Below are 15,421 nucleotides of genomic sequence, written 5' to 3' on the forward strand. Positions count from 1 at the left end.
ACTTATTCACTACACACTCATTGCATTTCCTGGATACATGCATATGTGCTAAATATTTCTGTGGAATTATTTGGATATAAGTCAGGATCTTTTGAGGGTTTCTGGTGGTTGTTTGGGGAACTTCCCATTGCCCAAATTTTCCTGTTATTGGACCAGATCTTCTGATGAATCTTTTCTCCTTGACAGTGTCTCAGGTATGGGGTCAGGGCACGAGGTATCTCTCTTACCATCTTTAGTCCAGCACACAATCTTTGTTCTCAGAAGACATTTATTTGTCCATATTAATCACTAGGGTGGGTAAAAAGGGAAGCACTGACTGGCACAAGACTATTAGTCACAGGTGTAGGGAGTTAACACAAAACTACATCAATCTCTGGCATTTGCACTAAACTCTGTGTGGTACAAAACTAACCATTAATGATCAAACACCATTGTGCTAAAGTGAAAGAATTTTCCAACATCTTCCCCTACTACTGCATAAACTCCTTTAAAAAAAAAAAAAAAAAAGAAATAGGACTTACTTGGTAACAGTTCCAGCATTTGAGTTTGTCCTACCCGAGAAATGACACCAGCACCACTTTAGAGGTTTCCAGACAAGAAACCAGCTGCTTTAATAGCAGGAAACTCTGGTGTGAATTGTCATCATGGGTGAAATCTTACTGATTGGGCTTTTGTCTTATCCTCAGCCAATATCTGTGATCTTAGGCAACCTTAATTCTGGCATTTTCTACCTCCCAATAATTGAGTTTGCAACCTCAGTATGTTCTTTTAATTTTATTAGGGACTACAGAGTAATATATTTGCACAAGAACACTGAATTAGGTTATGCAGTGGGTTTTAGCTTTTCATTAAATAATTAACAACTCGTGCTTGTGCTCAGGTCGGGGATGTGGCTTCTTGGGGACACTTCATCATTTGGCTTTGGTTTCAGCATTCGAGAAATGATTCTGCCACGTGGACTGTCCCATGTCCTGTCTCCTAGAGATAAAGTTATATTCTTCATTTTCTTGTTTTTATGTGGACCTGGCAAATCATTATTGTTTTAAGCATCTCCACTGTCGGCTTCCAATGCTGTGGGTTTGCTTTCATTTCTTCTGCCTTATCTGCAGCAGAAAATACCCGTTTTGCTTGTCAGCTGCAAATGACATCACGGTAAGAAATGCCTCTCACTGCATTCCTGTTCCCTAAAGTCTGTAAGGAGAGTAACTACAGACCATCTGCTTTAGCCACTTCTTGATACTGTAAAGGGAATGAACAGAATCTGCTCTGGTTTGCTTTGATGTGCTCCTGAACATCCATTAAGCTACAACTTTAGTGTTGCTCTACGGTGCCTGGATGGAAATAGATCATTTTTCTTATCTCTCCTGTCCTTCTGAGCCTGTTAATGTAGTCTAATCCCAGCTAGTAACCTTAGAGATTTATAGTCATAAATGTTTGCAGCAATTTTCCAGAATCTGTTTTATGCTGAGGGGACATCTTTGTACTCGGATATTGCTGTGGTTGGAGTGAAGCACCCGAAGAGGAGAGTGTGTTATATCCTTGATTCAGAAATGGTGGATTTGAACATCACAGAAGCAATTAATGTCAGCACCAAATGCTGTATTCAGGATACTAAGCCTGAGATATTTTATTTGTCAAATGTGAAAATTCGCTTGCCTCTTCCTTAAAATTGTCATGTGAGTAGTTAATACAGTGAAATAACTGTTCTACTTGTGAATCAGACAAATGTGCCCACATGAAAATGGATTGCTTTTATTTCTGCCTCTGCATTTTTCATCTTCAGTAATAGAATTAAAAGTTTTAATTTCTTCTCAATTCCTCTGCAAATATTATTTTTGTTACAGTATTAATCTGTCCTTGCACTCCATCCCCTCTACAGCTTATTTCAAGTGGGTTGTTGAATTCATGTATGTAGAAAGAGTCATCTTCTCTAAATTTCCTTGCATATTTTATGAAAAAGTTGAGGCATAATGTGCCTGACAGCCCCATGTTATTTAGGTTTAGAAACAGCAAGCAGGAGAATTACTAAAATAAACACAAAAAAATAAAAAGCCATTAATGTTTAATGGGTCCAGTTAAAAATAATGAACAGCAGCTGGAGCTGGAGATGAAACCCAGCTGGTTTTGGAGAAGATGGCAGAGGTGATTTTGGCAAGGTAAGTCATGCTTTAGGGTTTGATCTCTTATTCTTGGCAGATTAGTCCACTGTTGGAGTTCCTGGGTGGGCAGATGATTTGTTTCACTGCACAAGCAACAGAATTACTTTGCCCAACCCATGTAGGACACATATTTTGATGAGGACACAAATATTTTGAAGGCGTGTGAATGTGGGATTTTTATGCTGACTAACAAGTCAGTGTGTTTTTGGGTGTGAAGCAGCAGCTGTGGCAGAACATCTGTTGACAGGACACTCACTCATCTGCTGTGTCTGTTATTTGTCATCATTACATCTGTTACAGTCCACATGGCCCTAATCAGAGCAGGGAGGCTTTTTGCCAGGTGCTCCATACCTGGGGAGATGAAGAGAGACTGACAGATTTTTGGTTACCTTTATCCTGACAATGCTTTCTGCTGAAAAAACAGCTATATTTTGTACCATTTGTGGGAAATCTCTCCATTTCTTTTAAGGAAAGTGCCCTGTCTTGAGAAAGATGATGTAGCAGGAAAAAAACACCATTGTCACCAGCATGTTCCCAGTGCTTAAAAAAATGAGCTGTTGTGGGATGGCTTTCAGTGATTTATTTATTGAGGAGAGGCTTTTTTGGAAACACTGCTGCATATTTAATAAATAAACAAACCTTCAGATAATTAGACCTAGATCTGGCAGAGCTTTAGCCATCTGTTTAACTATTAAAATGTGAATAGCCTGGTGTTCTTCAACACTAAACCTACTTTGTGGTCATGAGGGTTTGTGCTTAGTAGGTTTGTCAGGATGTTCTTAGGGTTTGTTTTGGGAAAGTGTTAAGGGGGGAAAGAAAAAAAAAATCAGTGTTGTATCTGAGAAGTCGACTGTAGGGTAATTTCCTTGAGCAAACATCCTTCCCTCTGAGATATTTCTCCAATTGCTTGAATTGCTTTGTTCAGTGCTGTGTTTGCCTTGAGTTGAGTGGTAATTCTCAGATAATACGAATTTATGAAAGGCATATTTTTGGAAATACCTATTGGAGAACATTTTTCTTTCAAAACATGCATTTCCCTGGTAACGCTGGGGCTCTTTTTTTCCCCAGTTCTTTCAGTGCAGTTTTGCCAGTGCAAAGCCTGCTTTAAAAAGAAATACTTCCTGCTCATCAGATGTTGACTCAACATTTATGCTATTAATATTCCTTTACTGCTTTTTTAAATTTTATTTTTTTCTATCTCTGCTGTGTCTGGTCTCTTCCTTTAGTTCCACACAACCCACAAAGTGCTTCATCTCTTATCTCCCCATCCATCTTTCCCCTCATTACTGCAGATTTTTGTACCTCTTTCCATGTTGGCATCTCCTGTTCACCACAGCCTGATACACCTGTGCCAATTTATTTTTAGCTTTTTTTTTTTTCCTGTTTATATAACACACTTTTGCACAAGTTTTAAGTGATTTTCTTTTAATTGGTGTAAGAGCATTTAATTCTCTCCTGCTTCATTTTTTTTTGCCGAACCTCAGGTGAAGGTGGCAGAGTGTGAAGAGTTAAAAAGATTTGTGAGGGGTTTTTTTGGTGTTTTGTGCTGTTCCTTGCACCTGGCTCCAGCAGCCTGTTGATCCCAGCATGACTCACCTATTGGATGTTCAACTTTTCGTGTGATGGAAACAACCTGAAGGGTTGCTTCGTTTCTAAACAGAGCTTTGCTGCACTTTATTAGGCGTATTTTTAGGGATGCAGGAAACACTCAGATGGGCTCTGCTGATGGGACTAAATGTAACGTGAGCAGAAACAGGAGCAGTATTTCAAAATACGAACCCTGGACCCTGGGAAGGCAGCAGAAGGTCTCACTTGTGCTGTTTTCTGGTGCTGCCATCACTGCAGGCCCACGTGTTGGGGTTAGCAGGCTGTGGATCCCAAATATCCTTCTACAGGTGTTTTTAAGAAATTTAATTATGCCAAGTGTACATCCTGTCTAAAGAAGTACAGAACTCCTGATCACAGAGATACACCTTGGTATAGCAAATTTTGGGGTATAGAGTGGTGGGGAACAAGGCTTGCTTGTGCAGATATAGATGAGTTAAGTGGTGGTGGTGAAGTTTGTTGGGGTTTTATGTTGTTGATAATGGGTTCTTTTAGTTCTTTTTAAAAAAGCAAATTTGTGTGACATTGTTTTCTCCAGTAGTTGTTATTATTAACACAGGTATTACAACACACAGAGGCTGTTGTTTGTCCTTAAGAGCTGAGAGAATGGAATACCCCTTCTTTTTAATAATGTGACTTTTACCAGGGCAAGTGGGTTGTGAATTAGTACTTCATTATGGACTGACATCAAACAGAGTCCCCTCTTCAGAATTACCTACTCAAGAAAACAGTTTAGAATTGGTTGTCTGGCTCATTTAGGTACTTGAACATCCTACCAATACAGAATTTTTAAATAAAGTATGTTTAACAAGTTCTGCAGCTTTGAATAACAACAAGTCTAATGAAGCAATAGAATAAATATTTTTGTGGCTTTTAAGGGACAATTATGTTTGTAGAGCTGGAATCCTTGTTCTGCAGCTATCAAAACATGGTAGAGTTGCTAATAAACTTACGTTGACAATAAACATCAGTTGGTACAAGTGTAATACAATGCTTGGGTGTTGCTGGGCTTGGAAACCTGAAAAAAAAAATTAAAAAAGTAAGTGGAAAAGTGAAACCTGATTCTCTCACAGTGAATGTGTCCTGTGATTACTTGGTATAGTTTCCAGCAGTGTCTGCTAATCTTAGGAAGTTCCTGTGTGTCTAGAGGTGAAACACCACACAGGTTTCATGGCAAAATATGACATAAACTCAGCATTGCCATGAGCATGAGTTTGTGTGTCTGCAGCAGCTCCATATTTTGGAGCAACTTTTAAGTCTCAGTGCTTGAGACTTTAAAACTTGGCTTATTAAACAGAAGGAGAGATCCCAGTGGAATACAGAGTTTTCACATCCTTGCTGTTTGCATGGGCAGGAACGTGTTTCCTTGTTCTCATTTTGGGGCAGAATCAAAGGCTTTTCAATAAAGCTGAATTACATTTTCTCGCTCCATTTTATTGCAATGGCATCTGTATTTCAGTTGATATAACTTTATGTACTTGGTGCTAAAGCAATGAGGCAAATATATGTATTAGCAGGGGAAGGGAGAAGAAAATGCTGGTTCAGGAGTCAGAAAGTCTCTGTTGCTAATTTTAGACTTTCTTCTGTATGGCAAACTATAAACAGGCAATGAAAGCATTTAATTTGCAAATTACACAGTTCTAGATTGGTTTTGAAGTTGAAATTTTTTTCCTTCAAGTCAGTTCTTTTGTAATGTCTTTACCAAAATACTTTTCAGTGGTATGATTAGAGCCTTTGCCTGGTAGAGTTAAGTAATAAAGTTGATAATTTTGTCCATGAGTGGCTGCATTTTAGATGAAAGGAGATTGCAAGTGAGGCATAATAAATGCAAGTAAGAAGAAAAAAGATTTGGGCAAGAGAAACTAATGGAAACACTTTCTTTTGGTGACCAGTTTGAGGAAGTAGGTAAGTTTTAAAAATCTGGTGATGAACAAAGTCTGTAGTTCAGTAGATGAAATACAGAAATACTTCATATGTGTTTCTGACCTTTTTTATCAAACTAAACAATGGGGTATTGTCATCCCATGGGGCACTGAAAAGCCAGACCTGTTCTGACTCATCACTTCTCAAAACCATCTCCTGTCCTGTCCCAATCTTGGTTCTTTGTCTCCAGCTATATTTTTATCTGTTGAGACAGTGGGATCAGAGCCTCTGATCTCAGAGATAAAAGTCAAATCTGTAAAAATAAACAAGCCTTGCCATTAATTAGCCCACCTTCTAAGGTATTCTACCTACCCTGCCAGTTTTCTGAGGACTGAATGTCCCTTTCCAATGAGTTCATGCAATGGCCAGTTTTGTCAGAAGGTACAGCTCTGCTCCCTGGTGTTATTGTGCTTAGGGTACTTTATTAAAAACCAACCAAACAAAAGCCTAACAAAAGAAAGCCCAAGGATAAACAATCACTCTTGATAATCTTCCAGAAAACTCTGGCTTTGAGCTTCAGTACTCTGAATATGCCACAGAAACACCTGAAAATCAGACCTGCATCTTGTTTAAAAGCACCCAGTACTTTCCAAGGGCAGAGATTTAGATTTCATTGTATGGTGCTAATAAAGAACTCGACTCTTGTTTTGCCAGTTGATTTTCCATTATGTTTAAAGCAGTGCCAGACAGTGTATAAAGGGAATATAGAAGTATATAAATAAATGGAGGATATTTTTGCAGCCCTGTGATTAGTCTGGTCCTACTGGAAGGTGGGATGAAGAGCTCTCTGCTGATTTGTGAAAAGTTACTCTTTTATTGTAGCACAGCTCATGTTCTTCATTTTCAGATGGATTTTTTTGTTGCTTCTTGTTTCCCAAAACCTTTTTCACCCCGTGACAACAATTTTCACTTGCAATCAGTGATTAATAACTTCTACTGTACAACACTGGAACAGTTCAAACCACAGAGCTGGCTGCTTGTGGGATAATGAGGATGTGCCTTCCAAATCCCATGGCATGTCCCAGCCCAGTCCCATTCCCACAGGGTCTGTTGAGCTTCTGAAGGTCTGTATTTCCCATAAAACACAAGTGCCTGGAAAGCTCTGCAAACCCATTTTATTTTAGTTACGGAAATTCTGTGTACTGCATAAGATTTATGGCTTCCAGTGGTTGTGATGTAAAAGGGAAAAATGTGGTCTGAATTAATTTTATGCATAAATTTTACCAAAACAAGTATTATTTTAAAGTCCAAATTGCTGTTTTCATCCTGTACTGGAATAGTGTGTGTCCACAGGGGTGCTGTCACCTCTTGGTTCTTCCTTCCATGACTCAGGGCAATTCTGCTGGGACAGCTGATGAACCTGTAATGCTCTGGGCAGGGGGGGAAGAGAAAGGTGCTTTAAAAGACCTGAAATTAATTTCATTTGGCTGTGGTTGTATGTGGCTTCCACTTCATGTCCAGCAGTTTATCCTGAGATGCACCTCCATGGAAATTCACTTGGAAAGCTGAAAACAGCCCCTTTAGGAAAGGTTCCTGTGAACTTTGTGTGCAGTAACAAAGGATAACACAGCAATATCTTGCTGCAGCATTAAGGTTGTGGGTTTTTTTTTTTGAAACGAAGCATTGAAATTCTAATCCCTCTTGTTCAGCGTTCTGACTGTAACAGCTGTTGCTTTTCAGTATTAAAAAATACTGTATTTTGGGAAAATAGCTACTGTTTGTCAACTCACTGCTGCTATTACACTTGGTTATAAAGACAGCCTTGTTTAAAGACTGTGTGTTAGTGTCCTGTACAAGGTTATAAACAAACATGGACCTTTTTAAATTGTTTTCTTTTTGGTCTTATTATGGAAAAATATATGGTTTATTCATGGAAAAGCCATTGTTAGTGTAGAACCTCAATCTCAGTTTGTTCTGCATGTTAAATCTAGCTTATTTTAAGAGTATAATGAGGCCGTACTTTGTTGGATCTTGAGTTGGTGGTTAGAGGGAAAGCTAATATAAATTTATGATAAAGTAATTTGCGTTTATGTAAACTCTGTAGCATTTTTTTCCTCCCCAGAAGCATTTGCACAATGCTGTCAGGCACGTGGTGGGATTCTTGGGGATGGTCCTGTGCAGGACCAGGAGCTGGACTCGATCCTTGTGGGTCCCTTCCAGCTCAGGACATCCTGTGGCACTTACACAGCTTAAAATGATGGCAAAGGCCTGAGGCCAAGCAGAGTGGATTACAGGGTCAACATGCTGAGGTGCAAAGCTCTTACTTTCTCCAGAGCTTAGCAGTGTTCCAAGGGATTCTGCTTGTCCTTTTCTCTTTGGAAAGATGCACCTCTGTTTTCAGCTGTGTCATTGTTATTTTACAGTTGGTTAGAGGAGCTCGGTGGGATCTTGGTGCTGTTTTCATCAGAGCCTTGGTTGCAGAAGCAGTGGCTTAAGGACCTGTTTTTAATTTGCCCTAAGGGCTGCTTTTTGGTTATGAAAATCAGGGTAGCATAAGCCTAACAAAATTAGCCATAGGATCTGTTAAATTATATTGCTGCAAATCAGTTCAGTCCCAGTTCTGTCACCCTCCCTGGTGTCCAACAGACACCTCTGCAGCTGATCCACCCAACGTGCTGGGTTTAGTTCCACAAGGGATGCGAGATCAGGACTTGAGAACTTGAATCTCCTGCCTGTTGAGTCTTTCCTAATATCCACATCACCTTTTTCTTCCCAACACAGACCTTGAGAGCTCCAGGACGAAGATGAGGAGCGCGGTGTCGGTGCGGGAGGGCCAGGGGGTCGTGCTGCTCTGTGGACCAGCCCCCAGGGCAGGAGGTAAGGGACCCTCTGGGCTTCAGCTGGAGCTGATGGGCAAGTGGAATATCCCTGGAAATTCAAAAGAGAGATCCTCCAGAGAGAACAAGAAATGAAATCTGGTTTCTAAACGGAATACAGAGAGAAAGAAACCAAAAGGAAAAGAGGGGGAGGGAAGTACTTAAGGGGATTTACTTTTATCTTGGAATCCTTTCTAGTTCCTAGTAATTTCTGCACACTTAATGTGTCTGATTTTTATGGTATTTCCAGTAATTAATGGGGTATTTTCTGGGGTTAAATTCTGCCCAATTTCACAATTGCCAAGCCTCGATGAATCTGCTTTTCCCTGTGACTAGACAATTGCAGAGAGTAGGTTGTTGTCTTTAATTATGCTGGTGTCTGCCTGTTTTCTTGCAATGGAGACATTCTGGGGTGTAATGTAATGATGTTGCTGTAATTTAAACCACTGCTGCATTGAGGGGGTGAGGAAACTGGATATAAACTGGATATATGGATTCTTGGTGGACCAAAAGTTACAAGTACATTTTATCCCTCATTCTGCATCTTCAGTCTTTGACTAATTGCTATTGAGCCTCAAGTAATATTTGAAAGGAACTGGTTTTATTGTTTTTAATTGATATGGAGTATCATTATTGAAGGACTGGGATGTTAAACATTAGATTTGATTGCAAAGACAAGGTAATATAAGCTAGACATTGTATTCAATAATATAGGTATTGTGGCCCCATAAATTTGGCAGAGTCCAAGCAGACACAGCCATAAAGTGGCAATTTTACAACTGTCTGAGCTTGCAGAATTTTTTTTCTCCCTAAACTGATACATACTCTTAAATCATCTTTATAGCCTTGCAACAGCTTTGTCTTTTCAGCAGCTGGGAAAATGGGTCATTGTCCCAGCTATCTGTAAGAATTAGAATGATTAAATTTCTGCTTCTGGATGCAGCACAAAGTCTGAGTGATCCCAGCTGTTCTCACACTCGTGTCCTGTGTGTGGGTTTATACCCAGAGGTGGTGACCAAACTGACAGCAACTCTGCCTGATTCTGGCAGTGTTTGAGTCTGAGGTGTTGAGCAGGAGGGGATACAAAACATGCTCATGTTGCTGAGAACAGAGGTTTGAACAAACACGTGGAAGAGGTGAGAATTCCTTCTGCAGTCAGCAGATGGGATATGATTGACACCCCCCACACTAATTGTGTCGTTCCTGCAGAAAAGAGACAGCTGAGTGCTCCCAGAATTACCAAATGGAGCTGAGAACTGGTAACAGAATTACTTAAAATCCTTGGATTTGTCTGAGAGATGGAGGATTAACTATTAAAGTTTTCAGCAAGCGTAGAGAAAGGTAGAAAGAAATCCTCCTTCTTTCTTCACTAAAACAAACCTGTAGCACAGTGACATCAAACCTGCAGTGCCCCCAGGTCTGACATGGTAGGATGCAGGTCTATAAGTCTTAGCTAAAATACTCATCCATGAAGCAGGAGTAGTTTGTTAGGAATAGCAGGGATGGTTTAGGAGCAGCTGACCTGGCCTGAGGGCTGCTCAGCCCTTTCCAGATCAGTGATCTGACTTTTTTTTTAAATCTTTGATGCTGTATTTGTTGCATTGAGCTATCAAATAATTTCAGACAATACTAATTCTAAAAACCTTCTCAAACAGCTTGTTTTCCCCTTCAGCACCCCAAATACTGTTCCTTTTTCTTCTGTCATGTTGTGCAGTTTCTAAGACCTCACCAGCTTAATTGCACGTATTTTCTGCATTCTCTGTAAGGAGTCTTCAAGAAGAGACTTGATTAAATGGTGATTATTCCTTCACATACAGCATTCCAGTTACAATAGAAACCAGTGTTCATCCCCAAAGAGACACCAGTTCATAGTACGGTAAAAGAGAATTGCCTCTTCTACAATTTGGTGTATTTTTTTCTTTGCTTACCTTTAGCACAGATATTTACATAAGTCATAGGAATGTCTCTTTTCAATGGGCAGCAAATAATTCTTACAGTTCACAGTAGTTTTGTCCTTTTGAATTCTTCAGTTCCAGTTCCCTCAGGGTGTGGACATCCACCATTTAAACCAGCAATGGGACTCCATTTAACTCCCTGCACATCAGCTCATGTGCTGAGCTTGGATTTTCACTTCGTTTCCCTGGTGGCTGTTGTTGTGCAGGGGAGGGAGATGATGCTCAATATTTCCAGTTGAGGATGTACAGATAATTTTTATGTTTCTGTCATAAAGCATGAGCTCTATCACAAACCACTGCAATATTTTCCTTAGAGTTGGAGCACTTTCCCTTCCTGGCATTCCCTTTCTTAGCAGTCTGGTTTGGGATTTACTGAATGTGAGACTCAGTAAATGACTGGCTTTGTGTAAGAATTGTCCTCCAAATATTTTACTAATTCAGCCTGGTTTTATGTTACTGTTGTAAGTTGTGTCATCATTGAACAGTGTTTTTTGATAATTAAGATGTTCATCTCTCATAGTTCTGCCTGGCCATACTTCTGGATATTTTAGTTCTGTTAAAATACCCAGGGTTTCGCCACAAATCAGTAAATCATCTCACCCACACACTCAAAAGAGGGAATGGCATCTAAAATTGATTTATGTAGATCTCCTGCTACTTTTTCTGTTGTTATAACCTTTAAATTGTACTTAACTCTCTACAGCTATTTCGATTTTTACTGTGCTGCTGTTATATTTTTAATGCTTTTAAAGGACTGTCGATACCACAAACATCTCAATGTACAAAACTTAACGTTGGACACAGTTAATGTGCAGCTGGTTAAAAAACATTCATGCGATGCTAATTTTTCCCCACTCTGCCAAGAATGGGAAAAGACCAGACATATGGAGAGCTAAAAATGATTTTTCTCTGCTATTGATTTGGTTCCAAAATCAGTATCTAACGAGTGACAAAGCCCTCAGTAAAGCAAATCTGCAAGTTCCTTTAGGGTTTCACCTACTGTTACCACTGTACTTGTGTTGTGATTATTGTGTAGCTTGTCTTCAGCTGTTATTTCTGTTTTCCAGATACTGTGATTTCTATTTGTTTAGCACAGTCAGTTTTACTCATCTGACACTGATTTTGGATTTATGAGGTATTTCTGCTCTTGGAGAGGAGAGGAAGGAATGAGGCCTAGTCCTTTTATGTTGTCTGGGGTGGCGTCAGGGATGCTTTATACACAGAGAAAAAGATGATTTTTTTAATGGTGGGAGTGAAGATTTGACATTTTAACAAATTTAGTTTGCCTGGAAAAACTAGACATTAGCTTTACATTGGTGGATATACTCCTGTTACCTTGTTCCTAAATGGAATGTGACCATATCCCAGGAGAACTTCAGGAAATGACATCAGTGTTGTGGAGCTGATGAGGTGTTCTTTGGAAATTGTAAGGCAAATCTCTTTGTCTTAAATTCATGATTAGCCTCGTGTGATACGTGTTCCTATTTCATGCAATATGGCAAGGATAATTCTAAATATATGAAGCAACAAGAATGTCCTCCCTCTTTATATCATTCCCTGCAAAATGTAGACTTCATCAATAAATGGGACTGTATTTGAAGGACAGGGATCAATTCAGCTCACAGCATATTATTCTAGAGTTGTGACATGCTGATATGAAATAACATCAGATCATGGAAAAATAGGTCCCAATTTATTGCTCAGTGTTTGCTGTGACAAATCGTTCAATGAATAATGTCATGTCTGTTGCAAATGACTATTTAGACTTGCAGATTTTTGCTCGTGTCTCTTGTATTGCCATTTGGAGACCTGCAAGCTCCAGCAAGGCTGTGCTTCATGAATAACGTGGCATGGGAAGCACCTCAGATGCCAGAAATATTTTGATGCTTGGATTACTTCCTTTCTGCAGCTCCTGAATAGCAGCGTGCTGTTTTTCAGGGAACTGTAAATTGAATTTGTTTTACTCCCTTGGCTTTGGAAACATTTCATACCCTCCCAGCAAAGCGAAATGCATCGAACGCTTTTCTGGTGGCCAGCAGTGTGTTTTCATAGCATCACATCAGGGAATGGTTTGGGTTGGAAGGGACATTGAAACCCATCCAGTTCCACCCCCTGCCATGGGCAGGGACACCTTCCACCAGCCCAGGTTGCTCCAAGTCCCTTCCAACCTGGCCTTGGACACTTCCAGGGATGGGGCAGCCACAGCTTCTCTGGGCACCCTGTGCCAGGGCCTCCCCACCTTCCCAGGGGAGGATTCCTTCCCAATATCTAATCTAAACCTCCTTCCAGGAGGTGAAAAGCATCCTGGGTTTGCAGCTTCTATTCTTGCTTTTGCTGCAGGTTGTGGATAGCACTCATCTGGGCATGAGCAATCAATCACACTGGCAGAGGTTTTGCACCAAAATGCGTTCTGAGGAGACAAGTACATTGAATATTGTAAAAGCAGTGGCCTTAAAAATGGTTCCATGGTGTTCTTGTGCTGTTTTCAATCTGCCAAGGAGAAATGGCGTTTTTATTTAAAAATATATTTTGCAATAGTCCTGCTGGTGTCATCATCATCATCTGCACAAATTTCAGCTGACAGTTTGAAGTCAAATGGCACCTGAGAGACACTTATATTTTGTCCATATGAGAGAAAATAATACATGTTCACAGCTGGATTTTACAATGATTTCTATCTGTCAGGGCATTATTTTCTCCACCAGTAGCAGACCAATGCTACAGAGACACTCCTTTATGCACTTTATCAAAGGCAGTCTTCCTGAAGCACTTTTTCCTTTTGATAAACCTGTGTTCCAGGCTGAAGTAATCCAGGCTAACATTAATATATCTTATTTATATACTTGTGCATCATCTTCAGTTACTTTATAGTACAGGTTTTTTAAGCTGATGTGGAGGTGTATAACTGGCCTGAGAAGCTTTTAGCAAAAGATCCCAGTTTCTTACTCAGAATTCTTACAGAACTCTTCAACTCCATGTCCCATTATGCAGATAAATAACACTGAACACATGATTATATTTGTGTTTGGTTTACTTGTCAGATATTTGGTATTCTATCTGTTTTGTCTTAGTTTAAGAGATGGATCTAGGTCATGGCCAGGTGGTGAGTAGGACATAAAACCTGGAAGAGTTGAGTGTCATGGATTATTGAGTGAGGGCAAAAAGTAGAGCAGATTTTTGTGGGAACAAATCTGCATAAGTTTCACCAGCAAAATGTGTGTGGGCACTCCAGAACACCTTGGAAGACTGTGGGGTGAGACCTTGAAAGACTCTGGGCTGTGCATTTGAAGCTGATACTCCTCTCATTAGCCCTCCTGCCTGAACCTGAATAAAAGAGGCAGAAAGATGAAATATGAGGTTTGTTTATTTTTTTAATGGGAAACTGCCTCTTTTTGGTGGGGTATTTGTTGGAAGAATTGGGAGGATAGAAAGAAAAAGGAAAAGGTAGGTTGGGAAGAACCAAATTGCAGGGAAAAAGTTGAGGTTGAACCTTTTCACTTACCTTCTGCCAGGTATCTCAGCTATGCCTTGGGGAAAAGAGGAGAAAACTGGAGAAAATAAATGGGTTTGGCTCTCTACCAAGTTTATTTTTATCCCTAAATTGTGACTGTTGGGTATTTTTCCTCCAGCTCTTTATTATCTTCTCTACTAAAATATTTGAGTTGCTCTTTGGAAACAGGATAATTGATTAGGAAGAGGCAGGAGGGAGATGGCTGCAGTCCCAGCACAGTCACAGCTGATCACTGCACTCTGAACAGGAGAGCTGAAAGGAATTTTTGTTTCTCACAAGGGTTTACCACGTACCTTCTCCTAAATGAGTGCAAGAGTTCCAAATGAAATTTGTCACTAATTACTGCTTCCACCCATAAACAGTAGTTCATTCCTTTGAAAATTTACTCTTGGGTATTTCCATTAGTTTCCCTTAGTTTATGTCCCTAATATTTAACATTCAGAAGAAATCAAATTTATTTGAGTTGAGCAATAAGCTAAACTGTGGTCTTTTTATCCTCAAAATTATTATAGGCAGGAAGCAATTTAAAATACTTTCAACTATTGAAAAAGCACAACAGAGTTGTTGGAAATGCTCTCAGCAATTAAATGGAAAGTTCTAGGGAGGTGATTAAAACAACAATTTGTCACTTGAAATGGATATGGCTGATGGGAATGTATTTAAATATTGCTTCCTAAAGCAGTTTCTTGCTTTTCCATGCACTTCCAGAGTGGGAACAGCCTGATCAGAGCCAGGACACTCTGAATGACACAGAGAGTCTGAAACAATTAGTGCAGAAAAAGAGGAGCTAATCCGTCCCCTTCCAGCACAGCTACAGGGGAAGGGAAACCGGGGATTTTATTCAGCCCTGGAACCCAAAGGCAGAAAAGCATTTTGTCAGACCTTCTCATTAGCATCTGGACTTCCTTGGGAGCGCCAAGGAACATTTAACCTGCCAGTTAAGGAGCAGTTTTATATTAAAAGGTCATGTTCAGTTTGAAACCCAGCCCTGGCTAATGGTGGAATCCCTGGTGTGGCAGGAGAACAGGCAGCAGGCAGGGCCCTGCTGCCCAGAGCTTTTCCAGGGAATGTGCCCTTTGGAATTGTACTCACCAGGAGGAGGGGGGGGTTTGTGGTATTAATAAAGCAATACCACTGTCAGTCTCAAGCATCTGTTTCCCAAGGATGAGCTTAGAAATGTTTAGGTTTTAATTACAGTGGTGAGCTTTGCTTTCAACGCTGCTTTGAAAGACTTAGAAAAGCTCTTACTAAATTATTAAATACAGAGAATGACTTGTCTTCAATGGGCTGGTTCACATCCCCGTGGCAGCTTTGCAAAGGTGACAGGTCAGTGTGTGCAGTTGGTGCTTGGCCAGCCCTGTGGTTGTGCTGTGGGTTGGGGGGCAGCAGAGAAAGCCCCAATTTCCTGTGTTTAAAGAACTGCATCTGTTTTTACATCGCACCAGCTCGTTT

At 40.1% G+C, this 15,421-nt stretch overlaps 1 protein-coding gene across 1 annotated transcript in view; it reads left to right on the forward strand.

The window, feature by feature from the left end:
• The window catches only part of CNTN3 (contactin 3), a 98,981-nt gene that overhangs the window by 42,194 nt on the left and 41,366 nt on the right, over window positions 1-15,421 (forward strand). The window contains exon 3 of the mRNA XM_050312898.1: window positions 8,409-8,504. Within this exon, the coding sequence (XP_050168855.1) occupies window positions 8,409-8,504 (96 nt within the window). The remainder of the gene's footprint in view (window positions 1-8,408; window positions 8,505-15,421) is intronic.

This window comes from Myiozetetes cayanensis, unplaced genomic scaffold, assembly GCF_022539395.1.
Source record: "Myiozetetes cayanensis isolate MyiCay16 unplaced genomic scaffold, myiCay2020 scf18, whole genome shotgun sequence".
In the NCBI taxonomy this organism is placed as follows: domain Eukaryota; kingdom Metazoa; phylum Chordata; class Aves; order Passeriformes; family Tyrannidae; genus Myiozetetes; species Myiozetetes cayanensis.